The sequence below is a fragment of the Ammospiza nelsoni genome, chromosome 5 (genome assembly GCF_027579445.1).
Source record: "Ammospiza nelsoni isolate bAmmNel1 chromosome 5, bAmmNel1.pri, whole genome shotgun sequence".
NCBI classification, from domain to species: Eukaryota; Metazoa; Chordata; class Aves; order Passeriformes; family Passerellidae; genus Ammospiza; species Ammospiza nelsoni.
This window is the reverse complement of record NC_080637.1, coordinates 22,374,657-22,391,504: the sequence shown is the minus strand read 5'-3', so window position 1 is coordinate 22,391,504 and position 16,848 is coordinate 22,374,657. Positions and strand designations below refer to the sequence as shown.

The window sequence follows — 16,848 nt, the reverse complement described above, 5'->3', positions numbered from 1 at the left end:
AACAGGACATGGACTATTTAAAGGGAGCTAGCTATGACAAACAAACCATTTGAACAAAACAAGAGTAGTACAGGACCATGGGGCTTTGCTATTATGTGAAAAATAAACGTAATACTTTAATAATTGAAATTATACTACTGTGGAGGAAAAACAAAACCAACAAACCACTTAATTGAATTTATAGAAAGTTACCTCTGCCTTTACATTCAGTATTGTGTTAGAATTATTTTTGCCCATAAAGAATAGGGTATTATCAATTGAAATCCACCCTCAGACCCACGATACCACAAGTGACCCTGCAGTTTCTGAAGCAGCATTCTGACACAGATGGTGGATTAGACTGGCCACATACTTTTAGTTTCTGAAAATAATTTTGCTGCTGTTAAGTACCTCTGATTTTGTGAAGGCTTATATTCCAAAAGACAAAAATTAGGTGAATTTTACCTTCCTAGAAGTAACAGATGGGCAGCACAAGACAGAAGGACCTAAGAGGTAGGTGGCATGCCCCATCCTTGCAGTTAATAGGACTGGCACTTTCAGTATAGAAATAATGCCAGGCCAGGCCAGACCATATGCAGTGTCAATGTATGTCAGGTGAAAATAACTCTCTCTTAAATTTGATGTCACAGATGAAGGTGTGGTATCAAGGAACAGCTCAGATCACCTGATGAGAAAGGCTAATAAATAAACTGCATTTTTCACCTGCATGATATTTGTGATATGCTTATTTGTAGTAGAATAAAGCAATATAAACAAAATCTGAAACAACTATTTAAATGATGATTGGTCCTGCAGTCTGGGAAAATGAGAATATTGCTTAGGTGACTATGTACAGCATAATGTTATGAATATCATAATCAGTTGTGTCCCCATTACTACAGACTCATGCATGTAAGGGAAGTTTCTAGACAAGCTTCAAAAGAAACTTAGATGGCAAAAAGTTAAAAACTTTAATATGAAATAAATAAAAAATATAATATAAAATAACACATGGAGTCTACCATATAAAATTCTGGAATAAGTTATGAAGCAGGAATACCTGCACGTGATTTCATTCTAATGATACTGTCAGCATATTTTGGGTGGATTGAGTTGCAAATTCAAGCAAAACTAAAAGTCAGATTTTGCTCTGAATGATGCTTTTCCAAAGCTAAGGGAACTGTGTAACAATAGCATGAAGAAATTTCAGCAGAAGGCAGCCTGAACTCTCCAGTGAGAGCAGAGACTCCTCAAATACGCCGTAGAGTTACTGTGAAGTTCCCAATATCTGAACTTATTACTGCAAATTGCAGAACACTTCTGATATGATAAATTTCTTCATCATTTATTGTATTAAAAATAAGCAGTCTCCTCTATGCTTTCATTTTAGTAAGATCAATGATGCATAGAAAAAAAAAAAATGTCCTACCTATATTTCACCTCACATCCATGAAATTACTCAGCTCATGATCTTCCTTGTGAGGACATAACAAGGCATGCACTTTTTGCTACAGCATGAAAACAATTAATTTTTTAATACTACCTTCAATCCATATAGCACTGACTGGTCAGCCCATCTAGTCTACTTACTTGGTAGAAAAAACACATGCAATTGAAATTGTAAAGTTATAACTTAGTATTTTAGAAAAAAAATCCCAGTTACAAATCCAAGTTTCTTCTCAATTCCTCCCCTACAATTCAATGAACTTAATGTCTATTTGCAGAAAAATATTAGTGGATCATTTCAGCTTATGAATTACCAACAGCTTTTCTATTTTTAATGAAAATAGAAAAAAAAACAACCCAATTTTTGCACATTAATAACTTTGCAAAGTCCTGATTTGAGAATTTCCAATAACAGGCAAAATTTTTAGATTGAATTCTTTATATTTAAAAAAAAAAATCCAGTAAAGTAAATATTTACAATCACAAATGCAAGACATCACACAACATATATTTCATGTACTTCCAGGACTGAAGCCTTAATGGAACCCTTGACATGGGCATCAGTTGAAGATGTTGCCCAGTTTGGCCCAACCTCTTTCAGGTACTTAAATGAAATATCTAAAGAAAAAAGAATTTATCTACATTGGTTAATTAGTCTTAGTAATGAGTGTGCTTATGAAGAAAATCCCTTCATTGCCCCAAAGCTGCAGCAGTTCACACTGCAGAACTGATCCATGGCAGGTGAACTGGACCTCTCTTGAATTAAATGAAATGACCTGTGGTGCTCAGCCAGTGTACCTCATGTATTCCAGCCACTAAGGTGATGTAAGCCTAGGACAAGACAGGACAGAGACTGAACTACATCACCAGAAATGCATATGAGGTGATTATCAGATCCCCAGCAATCACTGAGTCTCTGTACAGAACTCTTTGGGGACACTTCACACTTGGCTCCCCTTGTAGTCAAGAAGACAAATGCCAAACAGAGATCAGGTCTTTCAGATTTCCCATCTCTTCATATTGGGTAACATAATTTTGGTAGCCATCAGTGACTAAAAATCCTTCACAGGTGCCTCAGATAAGCCCAGTTTATTGCTCTTTGAACAACTAATGCTTTAATTCTTCTCTCTCCATGGTTTATCACATGCAATTTGCCTTCTTGGTGCAGGGCTGAATCTCATCCCACTGCTGCAACAAGTGGCTGCTGCTAGAAGGTACTCAATTGACCAGGCTCTCTCAGCAGTGATTCTGCATTCAAATTTGCCCATATGGAGAGGACATGAATTTGGAGTCAGTCCCATAAACTATGATGACAAGTCCCAAGTGATGCTGCAGCGCAGCTCATCACCATCTTTATGGCCTGGAACTGATCTCTTCTCTTTTGTGACAAGCTGAGAATTGCTGCCAAAGGTTTTCTCACTCGTCTTTTTTTCTAACACATACACACAAAGACCAAGAAGTTGAGATGGGAAGAGCTTTAAAGTTAGGAACTGCAAACTAAAAATTGTCAGTATAAACTAGAAAATCTACCTAGAGTTCCATGGGTCATTGAGATGTTTGGTCATAGGTTCTGAGATGAATGCAAGGCACCATTAAGGTCAACCATAAGAGATAATCCACAGCAAAAGAAGAAGAGTTTATGAAACAGTGAGAATGTGAATAACTGCATTAAAGAAGGCTGAGAAGAGAACAAGGTACAAAACCCAGCATGCAGGAAATGCACAAGTACCACCAGCATGACCACCCAGCCTAACTGCTTGTTTTGTGAGGTTGAATAAGGACTTTAGCAAAGCTGAGCCAAAGAAGGATTTGACACACATGCAGCACTGATCATGGGAAATTTCTATACCTAATCAATTGTGCATACTCCATCCTAGTGAAGGCAAGGAGATATTGAACAAGTGTTGCTCCAGTTATGATCCAAAGAATATATTTATACAACTGAACCTGCATTACTCTGCCTATCAGAGCTGAAGAAAACCCATCTTAACATTTCAAAAGTATGGAGCTTTAAGGTGAAATATAAAAAAAGAAGCACCCTATGTAAACAGTTGTAACAATTTTTTAATGTGAGGGTAGAATCACAATTTAAATATAAATTACATATTAATAAAACCAGATTATTTAATCTACTCTCAATTATTTTACTTCATTTTTAAAGAAGTTATGAGCAAAAGCAAACCAAAATTTTTCATAGGAAAATAAATATTTTAATTTTTACGACCAATCTTGCCTAACCCATAGATATTTTCACATAAAGTCTGTTGTGATTAAGCTAAGTGAGTTTGGATCTAAATTTACATCTCAGCTTTTACAAATATTTCAGATGAATTTCTACGGAATAAATGAAGAATGACACCTTAATTAGTAATGCTTCCCTTGGCAATTAGGATTCTCTTGGCTTCTTTCAGCAATTAAAGTGGCAGTGGCATATCATTAAGATCTTCAGATCCCTGTGCCTCCTCAGAAGCAATTACTGTGTGAAGCACTGAAAATCAGGCTCATAGCTATAATCTGTTCTCTAAGGATCTAGCAGCAGGATAAACACGTTTGCTTCTTCCTTCCATAGTAATTTTGCATTAAGCCATTATCATTATCCAATCAATCATTAATGTAATTTTAATGTGTCATTTTTCATGAAGTTCAATTTGATTTTTAAAAAGTAACTGATTATAGTAAATTGATTTTGCAGAAGTGTGTAATAGCAAAATCATTTAAATGAAGACAGTTATCACATTAGCACTTTTCTCCATGGCAAGATGCTAACATTCATTTAGCACAATGAAATGCCAGCATTAAGCACAAAGTAGCATAACAGAAAATACTCACATGAGACACCTTGGTATAATAATAGTAACACCTTCACACAGCACCAGAAGTGCAGCTTATAACATACATAGGAAATGTTGACCTTGATATATACAAGTGCGTGTTCCTTTATGAATGTTAAAATGAGGACAGGTTTATCAGAATTTAGCAGGTTAAGATAGTTACACCTACATGAAGGACATTTTTGACCCTCTGACAAAATAAGCAAAAAATATACACCATTGCTTTTGAGCCCAGCTTAATTATTTATTAATTATGGGCCAAAATTTGACCAATATTTCTGCAGAAATATAAATCCACTAGCTTAGTTTTTAAATTTTCTGTTACTTTCTCAGTAGCCTCATTCCAAATGTTGGAAGTCCTTGAAATCCTTGGGTTTACTCTGTGCTGGGATTTATGAGTTTTACCTTGCAGAAAGGGATACTCACGTGCTTGTCTTCAGGGTCTCAGGGTCTTGGATCTTCAGAGTCAGCAACTGTCTGTGATTTACTCTTGAAAAGAAAGATTATCCCCTCTTCACAAGCCCTTCAAGAAAAGCTCTTACGGTTTCAAAGGAATCATGTTAACTTCCTGCTGTAGTTAACTTGCAGATCAACCATGCCAGTCTTTTCCAGCAGATGAAATATTATGATTATTCAACGAAGTATTCTGAAGTTTGCAGCCAGGATATTTTCATAGCAGTTTGTGACATATCCTTCTTTAGGATTTTTCACTGAGTAAAGAAAATATGCTCTACACATAGATTTGTGGTGCTGGATGTTAGATAACACTTTGGCAGACCTTGATGTAAAGTAAGGAGCAAGCATTTCTGAATATGCAGTGATATTTGCTGTGCTGCACACTTCAGGTGCTGATTGCATTTTTTTACCAACCCCACATTTTTTCTTCAACAGTCCACCGTGTCTGAAATTCAAATAAAGCCTATTTTGTCAGCCACACAACATATCTTTCATGAATGGTAAAAACCTTGCGTTAATACAGTTTGCCTCAGCACTACAGAGCCACCTACAGCTACAGTGCTTGTCTTGATCAAACCTGAGATTGTCATGCTAGGTCCAGACTGAACATGGATTGGGAAATGAAACTTTTTAGTTCACACCTCTTTTGTCTTTGAAGTCAAATAAACTCAGCTGAAACTCTAATACATCTTTATCCCTTCCTGTCAGAAATGACAATGAAATCTTTTGCCCAGTGTCTCAAAAGTATATGGCAAGTAAAAACATGGTCACATTGTCCATGCATTGAGCCTGAACATGAGCCAACTCAAATTCAAAAGTGTTGTGAACATGTCAGTCACCCCAACAGCTCTGTAGGCAGGTACTGGCATCACTGTGCCAATGTTTGGGTTTTGTGCTGGGTTTTGGCCAACTATTATGGCTCCATATCTTTGCTACCAAGTCCCATGACCTATTCAATAGAGTAAAAGAAATCTCTGCCTCCCTTTTGCTTCATAAATAAGTTTCATTATGAGACAATTGCCTTTGGAAATATACACTTTTGTTCATGTTCTGTATTCCAGACATAAAATTAGCCTATAACGTACTCTTTGGAAAAGAGCTCCTCAGTGTGAGTAGATGAAAATGAGGTTCTTTGGACAACTTGGGCACTAGAGGCCAGCTAGACTGAGCAAACATTGCTGCATCCCATTTGCCAGTAACAGGACAGTCAAGAAAAACTGCACACAATATAAAATCATGGTGAGAGAGAGCAACTAAGTTTTACTTGGACCCAGGTGAGATGAATACACACAATTCTTGTGAGGGGATTATCTTGCAGCAGACTGCTGCATCCCACAGTGCTTCAACATGTAGCAAGATTTCACAAGGCAACAACTGTGACAACAGGAATCAGAAATATTTTTGTTATTTGGTTAGTGAATCAAGAACACATCTTTACTTTGTGGTAATCATCCCTTTACTACACATGAGGAAGACTGGCTGAGGATTATCTTTTCACAGAGGAGTTTTAAATGGCACAAAGCTAGTAGAAAAATCTCCCATTTGTATATGGATTGCTGGTCATCTCAAAAAAACGCTGGCAGTGGGCAATCTCTCAAGCATTTTTAGAAAGATTTACCTTATAAATTTATTTGAAACTAATTAGGAGTAATTGTAGTAGAAATGACAAAAATACTAACTACTGTTCTAAGTACAATATATATAGAGAGAAAAATTTACCTTACTACCTCCAATGCACTTTTTCTGTTTTTCAATTTCCAGTATCTTAGCACTGATAAGCCAAATTGTCAAGGTACCCCACCCTACCTAGCAGCTGCTTTGAGAAAACTCAGAGAATGCTTACATAGCCTAAACACCTAATTTTTTTTTGGCTGCTATACTGAGACCATATGATTAAATGATCAGAAAAGAATTGCAAACTATCTGATGCTATGTAAAGCTTGCAAAATTCAAACAAACCCTATGCTTCCTGGTCTTTAAATTCACAAACCAAAAAGTAAGCATTCCAGCAAAGGACAAGGGAGAACTTTCCTCTTTGAGGCAGTACCTGAAAGTCTTTGCTCTGCTACCCTTTTCTAAGAAATGCAGCAGCAGCAAACAGAAAGCTAGATGGTGCTACTAAGCTGACTTTATGATTACAACCAGATACGCAGCACACAAACTTGGAAAAATGAATCAAATACTATAAAGAGATCCAGAAGAGTTTACATATGTAAATGAAGAAATGCTGTAATTAGGTAAGTATTTGAGTATTTTAACTTTTGGTTCAGGAAATTAGGCTATATTGATACGAAATGAAAAAGCAAAACGGATCTCTCGGATAATCTGCTCTTGCTTTTGAAAGAGAAAAACACTAAGGAGAAACACATTTTCAAGTACTGTTGAAAAGCAATATACAAAGTTTTATCTCACAGAACGTAGTAGTAATTGAAGAAGTCTATGCTTCATATTACCATATAATACCAAGCATTAGTAAGGATTTTCTAAGATGTTGGAAACATCTTAAGTATTATTAGGTTTTTAACACTTTCCTTCACTTTGAAGCAATTCTACACCTAGTCATTTAAGAAAAATTAAACTTGAAGTTTTAAATTAGCAAAAAACTCCTTCTGTCTTATCTGTGACAGGGATCTTGCAGCACTTGCTAAGAGGTGTGATTGTATTCCTGACATCTTACTTTATCTGTACAAGTAACCCAGAGTTGCAATAGAGTAATTTCCATGTAATCACCTTGCATATTTTTCTGAAATAATGAAAGTGGGAGCAGATCTCACCTTCAGATCAAACCCAGATTATCCACCTTTAAGTTGCAAAGGTAATTCTGTTTCTCATCCTGCCCTTCTTTGCCAGGTGACCACAGACAAAGAGTGTGTGTAAGAGCTGGCACCACCCTCATTCTGGCTGACTTCAGTGCCCCCGTGGCTCTGACCAGCTGAGTTATGAGCTCAGTAGCAGCAGTGACTGTGTTTATCCAGGTGACAGGCACACACAACAGCCCTACCACCGAGACCCCAGTGCCATCCTCAGCTTTGTCACCAAATTGTCTGTGACCTTGGGTGATCTCAGTTTACTCCAATGTTTCATTTCACTCTGCTGCAAACCAGATTATACTCATCTTCCTCTCTAAGGATGTGTGACAAGTGTCATATAAAATAGAGGAAAAAATTACTTCTCCTCTAATTCTGCTTCTTAGAAGACTGCTAACCAGAGCATTTGTCTCACAGATTTCCTTTAGTTCTGAAACTACAGCAGCAGGAGAAATGTGATTCTTCAGTCACATTCAGGAATCAGTACCTGTATTTACTATTCATAAATGGTCTCCTAAGAATATCTCAGCTAATTTCAAGTGCAAAAGAGAAAAAAAAGCTATCAAATTAATGGTGATCTTTATATTCTCAAAATACAATTATAAACAAAAAACCACAAAGCAAAACAAAAAACATCAACAAATTGTGACAGAAAAATCATCTTGCACAGATTCTTTATTATTACAGAGATTACAATTTTAAAGAAGTCACCAAAATGCTTTCTTTATAGATGAGAGACAGAGAGAAAATTCTAAGTGCTTGTAGAATGTTTATTCCAAATGCAAAAGTTTAAGAAATTAAATGTATATCAGTTCCATATGCAACATGTCATAGCAGAAAGCAGAACAGAACATGAAGAATTAATTTTGCCCTTCAAATCTTGGCAAAAGTTTAGGGCAAGAGCAAGGCTAAAATGTTTCACTCTGGAAGTCAAACCCAAATACTACCACTTAGTAATATTGTCCTGTTCAGGCTGTTTAGTTAGTAAGAATTTCATTTTACTTTATTATTTATTTTCCTTTTTTTTTTTTTTTTTTTTTCTTTTTTGTGGTAAGACCACAGAGCACTCCTAATAATTTTAAAGCAAGCTTTACAAAACCATCTCTCATTCATTCTTTTTTCATTTCTAGATTGGAAGCAACAGAATAATACCTTTTAGTAACCACTAGGCTATGCTAAGATACAACTCAATCTACTTTTTAAAATAATGTATGATTTACATGCACGCAGATGTGCAAAGGCACATCAAAAAACCCCCATGCATTAGAGAAGATATTTAGAGTAACCCACATATCTTGAGTCAATTAACCTGTCCTGCTGGGGTTTTAAACCCTAATATAATTATGAATTAAGGAGATCCAACTGAGCCTTCCTGAAGCAAACAGTACCTACCTAATGCTGCTGTTGTAACTCAACAGAAATAAACAGGCTTTTAGCATTTTATAGAGGAAGTTTTTAGCTCAAATTTTACTTCTTTCCTCTGATGATTTGCTTTTTATTCAAGATTGGAACTGAAAAAAAAAATGAGAAATGTTAAAAAATCTTTTATATGGATGTTTGCTTTACTAAGTAAAGGAGATTTTAAAAGTATCTGGTATGTGCTCATACTTATAGATAAGGGAAAGGTTACCACATCCTATGAGCAAGTAAATATAATAAAAATTATGAGAAAGGCATCTGTAATGTCATGAATTGTCAATAATTGGAACTGTTCTACAAATCCCCATTAATGAGCTATATTTACCTTGTCACTACTCAGACTAGCTGTGAATGCTTGTAATGTATTGACAGGATTCAGATACAAAAGGATAATTATCTATCAGTCAAGTTAATTCCCACTTTGAGAGCCTTTCATGCAAAAATAAAAATAAAAATGTAAAACAAGTAATAAGATGTTTACTGTAAGATGTATAATAGTGTTCCATTTTGTTAAGCAGGTAACAGAATACATTGAAAAAACATGAATTGTTTCTTTAATAATGTTTTAAGTCAAATTAGTGGAGTAACACTAGATTGACTGTACAAATGCACCAACATAAAAATAAACCTCTTTTTTAGAAAAGTACAAATGAACTGCAATTGAGATTCTCAGTAGTGTTAAGTCATAAAGATTTTTATTTCTTTCTCTTAGAAAGGTTACAATTAATAATTAAAAATCCCAACTTTATAATCTAATTTAAAATATAATTTTTGGTTATGACTGCAGAAATCAAAGTGAGAACGTGACTTGAAGGGGCTGCAGTCCAGAATACTATTTGTGACTTCAGTACAAGACAGTATAATTTGTAGAAGTGAATATTCTTGAAACATAAATGCAAGAGAAATTTTGAAGTCTTCCAACATATCCCCTGTGTTAGTAAGTAAAGTCAGCCTTAAAAAAGAGAAAATGTTCTCAAGAGATAAAATTGAAAACCACCATTAGATTTGGCCTGTGGGTTTTGCCAACCCTGCAGAACCTGAAATATTTGGGCACAGTTCCCATATCTAAAAAAACTGTCTCTTACTGTAATTATCTTAGATAGAGTATTAATCTACTAAAACCCATCTTTCTGCAATTGGCTGTAGGATAAAATTTGAATTCAACTCTGAATAAATTTTGAGACTCTCATCTGAAAAACATTATGTAATGCCAACATTGCCTTCTTTTCCTATGACAGACACCGAATCTTGTATGTTAGTTTGTTAACTCTGACACACAGAAAATATAAGTTGTCTAGTTCAAACGCTGGTTAAGGATAAGGCACGAGATGCCTCTGAAAAATACAATGAAGAATTATAACTTAGCTGGGTTGAACACACTAACTACACTAGAAGTCTGTCATAAAGGTTGTAAAATTCAACTTGCTGATATTATGAAATTCCAGGAGAAAGGATGATCACATTCTGTCATCCTTTTATATCTGTTCCTTTTGTGTACTCTACGACCCTGTATATATATGACAACATTCTAATAAGGAAATAAAATAAAATAAAATAAAATAAAATAAGCATAGACATAGATCTCCTTGTCATTTCCACTATTCAAGATAGCATCAGCTGTCTTTGAGCTCTTCAGCACTTGATTTTATCCTATGGCCTCCTTCATTATGTTTTAAGCAAACCCTGCTTTACAGAGAGACTTGAATTTCCATATTGTGCACGTTTTCCAGGGAATTGCAGATCCTGGCACTGTTATAACCCTTCTCAGCAGAGCACAATCTTTGGCTGAGCAAAGTGACAGTGCCTCCACTCCCACAGCTCCTCCAGAGTGTGGGAACCTTTTCTACCAGATGCTTCCTGGATTCACCCTCATATGTGTATGATCCTGGGAGGTGGTACGGTTTTCCCTTGTAAACAGTACCCTCCTGAAAACAGGACAATTGAAATACTAAAAGTTTTATGCTTCAGATATTAATTTTTAGGATATTTGGACTTGAAGAGCACAATGAATATTTAAAGCCCCATTTCCACTGACTTCAGCTAATAGCTGTTAGTGGTGCGCACCTCTATGAAATCAGATTCCAGATTATCAAACTGGACACAGGAAACAAATAAGATACCATCAGTTACTACAGGGGCAAACATTTCAGTCTGTTACAAGAAGTCCTTCTGTGCAGCACAAATGGGGATAAAAGCCAGTTCCTTTCAATCAACTCTCAACTATTTTAACTCTTAAATATTCCTTTGCCTTTCTGATGATATTTCCCATCATCCATCACAGGTTTCCAGTCTCTTCACAAATGCAGGTTTCCCTGATAACACAGCATCATTTCAGAACCAGAGCAGCTTTAATATGTGTATTGAAGCAGACGGGAATCCCTCTTGAAAAAACAGCAAATGACCACTTAATACTTACACTTACCCAGGAAGTCAAGAGAAGGCTGCAGGGAGTGCCTGGATGATGGCTCTTCATAATATTAACAGTTCCTGACTGTACACACTAACAATTCTGCTAGCAGGTGTTCTTTTCCCTCTAAATAAATAACCTTTTCCTTCCTCTCACTGCAACTCCAGTGTTTCCTACAGTACCACTTCAATCTCTTAAATAGTTATTGAAGGAATTATTAAGTTTTAATTTCATTTTACGTATGTTAATGGGGGAGAAGTCCACACATCTGTTGGTGCCTTAACTTTCCTTAACGTGTGTCTAATAATCATTATAGCTAATAGCTATAAAGAAAAGGAAATGATGACTGACCCAGAGCATTTTTAGTGAGAGGAACTACAGTATCTGCCTAAAGAATAGTCACAGCAATGACCCTGAAGTAAAATGTAGAAGTAAATCACAGTGCCAGGAGACAAGTATTCAAAATCAATCTGAGGAAGCAACCATCAGCAGCAGACAATAGGGATAATGGCTGAACTAAATTATTGACAACAATATTTGATTTGGTTCTTTAATGGTCAGACAAGAAGACTGATATAAACCAGTATGGAAAACTGAACTGGGGAGGTTAGGAAGACCCTCTGAAGACCCCAGAAGAACAGCTCCTTGCCAAGACAGCCTCTGGGGAAACACAGGAGCATGATGAGAGGAAACACTGGAGCCTTCTCCTTGTTGCTGGATCCAGCTGCACATTATACTCTAATTGGGGTTGTAGACAGCATGACCCTGACATTATCAGTGACCTGATCAAAAATAGGAACTTATCCCAGTCATTGCTTGGGATGGATGCATGGCAGCACAACACCCCTGATGTGTTTAGGGTGGAAGTTTGCAATTGAACCAGGTCATGTGCAGATGAATCAGTCGGACATCATTCTTTGCTGATGTGCTCAAGGCAGCCTGCCTGTGTGGCTGCCTTTTGACAAGGCTGCTGAGGAGGGTGGGCAGCAAGCACTGTGCCCTCCTGCACCCTGCAGCAGCTCAACACCCTCCTGCAGCAGGAAACTGAATCCAGGCTAGCGGGCTGGATCCAGACAAAGACGTGCCACCATCACCAAACCATTTCACAGGTGTTTGGTGAGTGCAAATGAATGGGGCAGAAGGTGGGACTCACAGGAGAGCATCATGCTTTAGTACAAACACTTATCTCTGCTCTCTACTCCAACTTATCCATGTCACCCGAGTCCTCCTGCTTTCTCCTGCTACATTATCCCATTTCCCTTATGTATTTGCTGCCCTGCTTGGAAGGTTTCTCATCTCAGTTCCAGTCTCCAAGCACAGTAACTCCAGTCCCCCACTGACTCCATGACTGGATTCCCTCCCTTTCCTCACAGCTCCTGGTCACCAGGAACAGGTCTCCATGCACCAAATCCCATTGTTACAGTCCCAACCATTTGTGTCTAAGTTTCACAAAACCAAAATGAGGGATACAATTGATACCTGGGGAATTTGAGTCCAACTGATTAACACTTTGAAAAAACTTAAGTCAGTTTGGTTGCTTTTTTAAAGAAAGCATAATACATAGGAAATTTTGGCAATTATTGCCTGTGTACAATGGGCAGAATACAAACAGGAGGAGACTAAAAAGAAACCTATATAGCACGGACAGTACATTGATTCTTTTTGATTGCTTTATAAAAAAAGATTCAAACTTTCTTACTGTCAGCAACACTACCTGTTTTTGCAGGTGGGCTGAGGAATAGTGGTGGCAGCTGATTAAAGGAGCTCTCTTTATGAACAATCTATTCCACATAGTTTCAGTGTCAGACAGAAAAACATCCTTAAACTAGCATTCATACATAATTTTTTTCAAGAGAAAGACCATGCAGCTGACAGAGAAAGGAAGGGGAGACTATGTGGCAAATACCACTTTATTAAAGTATTTAATTAATCCTATTGTAAGGAAAAGTATGTTTCTCCTAAATATTTTTAACAAAGTGCCATAAATTGTAACATTCAAGACCAGTATCTAAATGAGACTGTACTCTTAGTTCTCCATTTCAGATGTAGCTCGTCATCTGTATTTACACATCACTGAACATCTGAAATGAACCTTATTCCTGATTAGTCCAAACTTTTTGTATAAAATGAATAACACAAAACCATAGTATAGGTAATCTTTTAGACATTTAAAATATTTTACAAACTTTATGATTTTAGATACTTTGTTAAATACTCGTTAGATACTTTGTTAAAACACAGGCATAGTGACACAAAATACTAAAATAGAGACAGCCAGGAAATGGCCACTTACCCACAGTGCTTCATGTGAGGTGGTTTATCCATTCTCACTGCCAGTTTAATTTTCAGGTCACTGTCCTGGCTGTTTTTGGGAACTATCATTTTATGCAGATCAGGAGACTTTGGACTATTGGATGTTGGATATAACACAACCTGCAAGTCATGAAAAGAAAAATTTCAGCAAGTTGATTAAAAAAACTACTTGTAGTCTTTAATGGAAACATCTAAGCAGTGAAGATCCTTGTTGCATCTCCTCCAATACAAAAGATGACTAAAAAAGATTTCCTGAATCTAATAAACCAGCTGACTCAATCTCATTGTAACAGACCAATTTCAAAAATTAACTCCTTCCTTCTCTCACAAATGGAAATTTTCATATTATGAGTTAATAAAATTTCCTCCTGTTAATACATTTTGAGTTAACTTTTTTTTTTTTTAAAGGAACAGTTGGCATTTCAAAAGGGTCATGTACAATTAAATAGGAACTTAAACTTTTACATTATTCAGTGCTCTGCTGGAAACCCTTTTGAAGTCATTTGCTGTAGTGTTATGCAATGGATCAGCCCTCAGTAGTGGCATTGCTTGAGAGAAAATAACCAAAGTATCTCTTGTTACTGTCTCCAATTTTGATCAATAGCATTAATAAAAGTCAATTTTAGTAAAAAAACACAGAAATTGTAGATGAATTCCAAAGCACCTTTGCTGCAAATGGAATGTAATAGATGTAAAATACTATGTTCAATCCACATGTGATATGACGCAAATCTTTTGTGTAATCCACAGTAATAGACATAAAAACCCCTCTAACCATTGAATTTTAAATATTTAATTTTTAAAACATTTATATAAATTTATTGGAACTTTTATTAATAAGTAATTTTAGATTAGTGTAAGTCACAATAAATAAAATATTATTGTTATTAGTATTGTTAGTTATTTTTAATTATTAGTATTTTAAAATATTTCTTTACCATCTAAAAAAGTGTATCCATTTACAGTCAGTACAATTAAAAATTACTGCTTCATCAAATTCTTACCCAAAGTGACATGTTCAGCAGTTAAATGCTGCTGAAATATAATTTCTTCCATTTTTATTAGAAGCACTACTTTTGAATCTGGATTCTGAAGTATTCTAAAATATTAGAATTTAGACTCTAAAGTATTCTAAACATACTACTTAGGAGACTTTCATAACATTCAGTGAGTTCTGAATTACAACTACTATGAATTACTGTTATCATTTCAAAAGTAACAACACTCTAAAAAGCATCATTTTTCATATCTTTCATTTCTTGAAAAATAAAATGAATCATTATGTTAACCATCAAGTTAATTTCCTACACATAGTAATTGTGTCATATATATAAAATGCAATATTTTGTCCTCTGCGTTACTACAAAGGATAAGTTAAGGATTTGAGCAAAACTGTCCAAGCAACTATAAATCTAACAGATGTTATTAGCCAAAAATATTATAACAGTGTCATTCAGATCTAATCATCTGAAAGATGGTGTAAGTAGAAGGCCTTCAGTTCCTTATCTCAATGCTTTACAGAAGCACATTCTGTTAATATCAGCAGCTGCAGTCAAGCAGAGGAATATGATGCATCACTCCTAATCAAATATGCAACCTTTGTAAGACCAGTGGAAGAATTAACCTGTCAGATCTATTGAGTACATTCAGTACCTTTTAAAGCAATAGCAGAAGAATCAGTACATTCTGATTTTAGCAAACTTGGTTACTTTTTTTTCTTTTTGCAAATGCACAGAAACCACTACTTATAACAGAGTTATTCCTTCTTTCTGGTTCTCATTCTGAGTAAAAGGCATTCCTTAAATAACATTTTAAAACATTATGAGCCTGGAAACCTTTGCATTCTGATGTATCAAGGGGGAAATTATTTTTAGTTTATTTACCCCTTTAACTGCAAGATTATATAAGCAGAATTATTATACATTCCTTGCATTTAATCACTAGGCATTCACATAGGACTGCAGGTGATGCTAAGAATTTTTCTTTTTCTACAGTCTGCAGTTCCTGTTGTCCTGTAACTGCTTATTACAGCTCATGCATCTCAAGTGACACCTTTCTCCTGTCAACTCCCAGAGTTTTTAGAATGCTGATGAAAATAAAAGTAGACAAGAGTATGATTAATTTATATCTGTGGTAGTGACAATTCCTTTTCTGAATTTTAAAAGGAGTATTATGGATCTTCAATTTCAAAGCTCTCACAAAGAATAAGTATCCGCCAGACTATTTGAGTATGTACTGTGCTGGGTTTGTATTATATTTTGTCAAGCCTTCCAGCTTTAAACAACAAGAGCTTGAAAGAACTTTGTAATCAAACTTTTTGTTACACAAAAACACACACAAAGCATTTGACAAGCATGAATTATCTTTGCAAAAATCTTCATACTAATATTGCTCTTAAGGGCATTGATAGCTACTGTGAACCACAGCATCAGGTGGCTGCAAGCTTCAAGCTTCCACAAAATCACTGAAACCAAAACACTTGGCAACTTCTCCTTGATAAGAAAAGTAAAAAATTGCTGAAATTTCTATTAAAAGCATTCTCTCCACTATGGAATGCTGCAGTGTGAAGTCATTGCCATTGTCCATGGAGAAACTTTCTAAGGTTATTCTGTATCAGATTTCCTTAAGGATTTAAATCTTCTGGTTGTTTCATAATCTACTTTAAAAAATGAAAAGGTATCAACTCAAATGTCTCCTCTGGCAGACATAAGAATCACCTAGAGGATACCCTCACTGTGCCTGAAAATTTTATAAATTTAATAGAATTCCTACTGAATCATATGTTTCTGTACTACATCATATATTTCTGAAGTTTATTTTATTTTATTTTAATTTATTTTATTGTTCATACACCTGCAGATATCACCATGGTAGTTTATTCAGCAACAGCACAGAACATGATGAGTTTTTAGTATAGGTAAGTGTTTACCATAATTATACTAGCAGGTAATCAACATTAAAAAGTATAATGAACTATTAATGACTAGAAAGCTACATAGCAAACACAGCTGCTGTGCACTGCATTGCTTCAACTCATTTAAAGCAAATTAATAGTATGAGAACAGCGTGGGTTGAGATAATTCAGTAAATTTAATCATCTCATAATCATTAAAAAATACTTGACCACGTGTTCCAATTACACCTAGCATTACATTTCCTCAGACCACAAAGTAACTAAAAAAAGTGTCAA

General features: G+C 35.6%; 1 protein-coding gene across 4 annotated transcripts in view; it reads right to left on the bottom strand.

Annotated features, from left to right (window-relative positions):
* The window catches only part of CADPS2 (calcium dependent secretion activator 2), a 285,443-nt gene that overhangs the window by 123,114 nt on the left and 145,481 nt on the right, over positions 1 to 16,848 (bottom strand). For all 4 annotated transcript variants that reach the window (XM_059471758.1, XM_059471759.1, XM_059471760.1 and 1 more), the window contains exon 8: positions 13,639 to 13,778. In XM_059471758.1, coding sequence (XP_059327741.1) covers positions 13,639 to 13,778 — 140 coding nt within the window. The remainder of the gene's footprint in view (positions 1 to 13,638; positions 13,779 to 16,848) is intronic.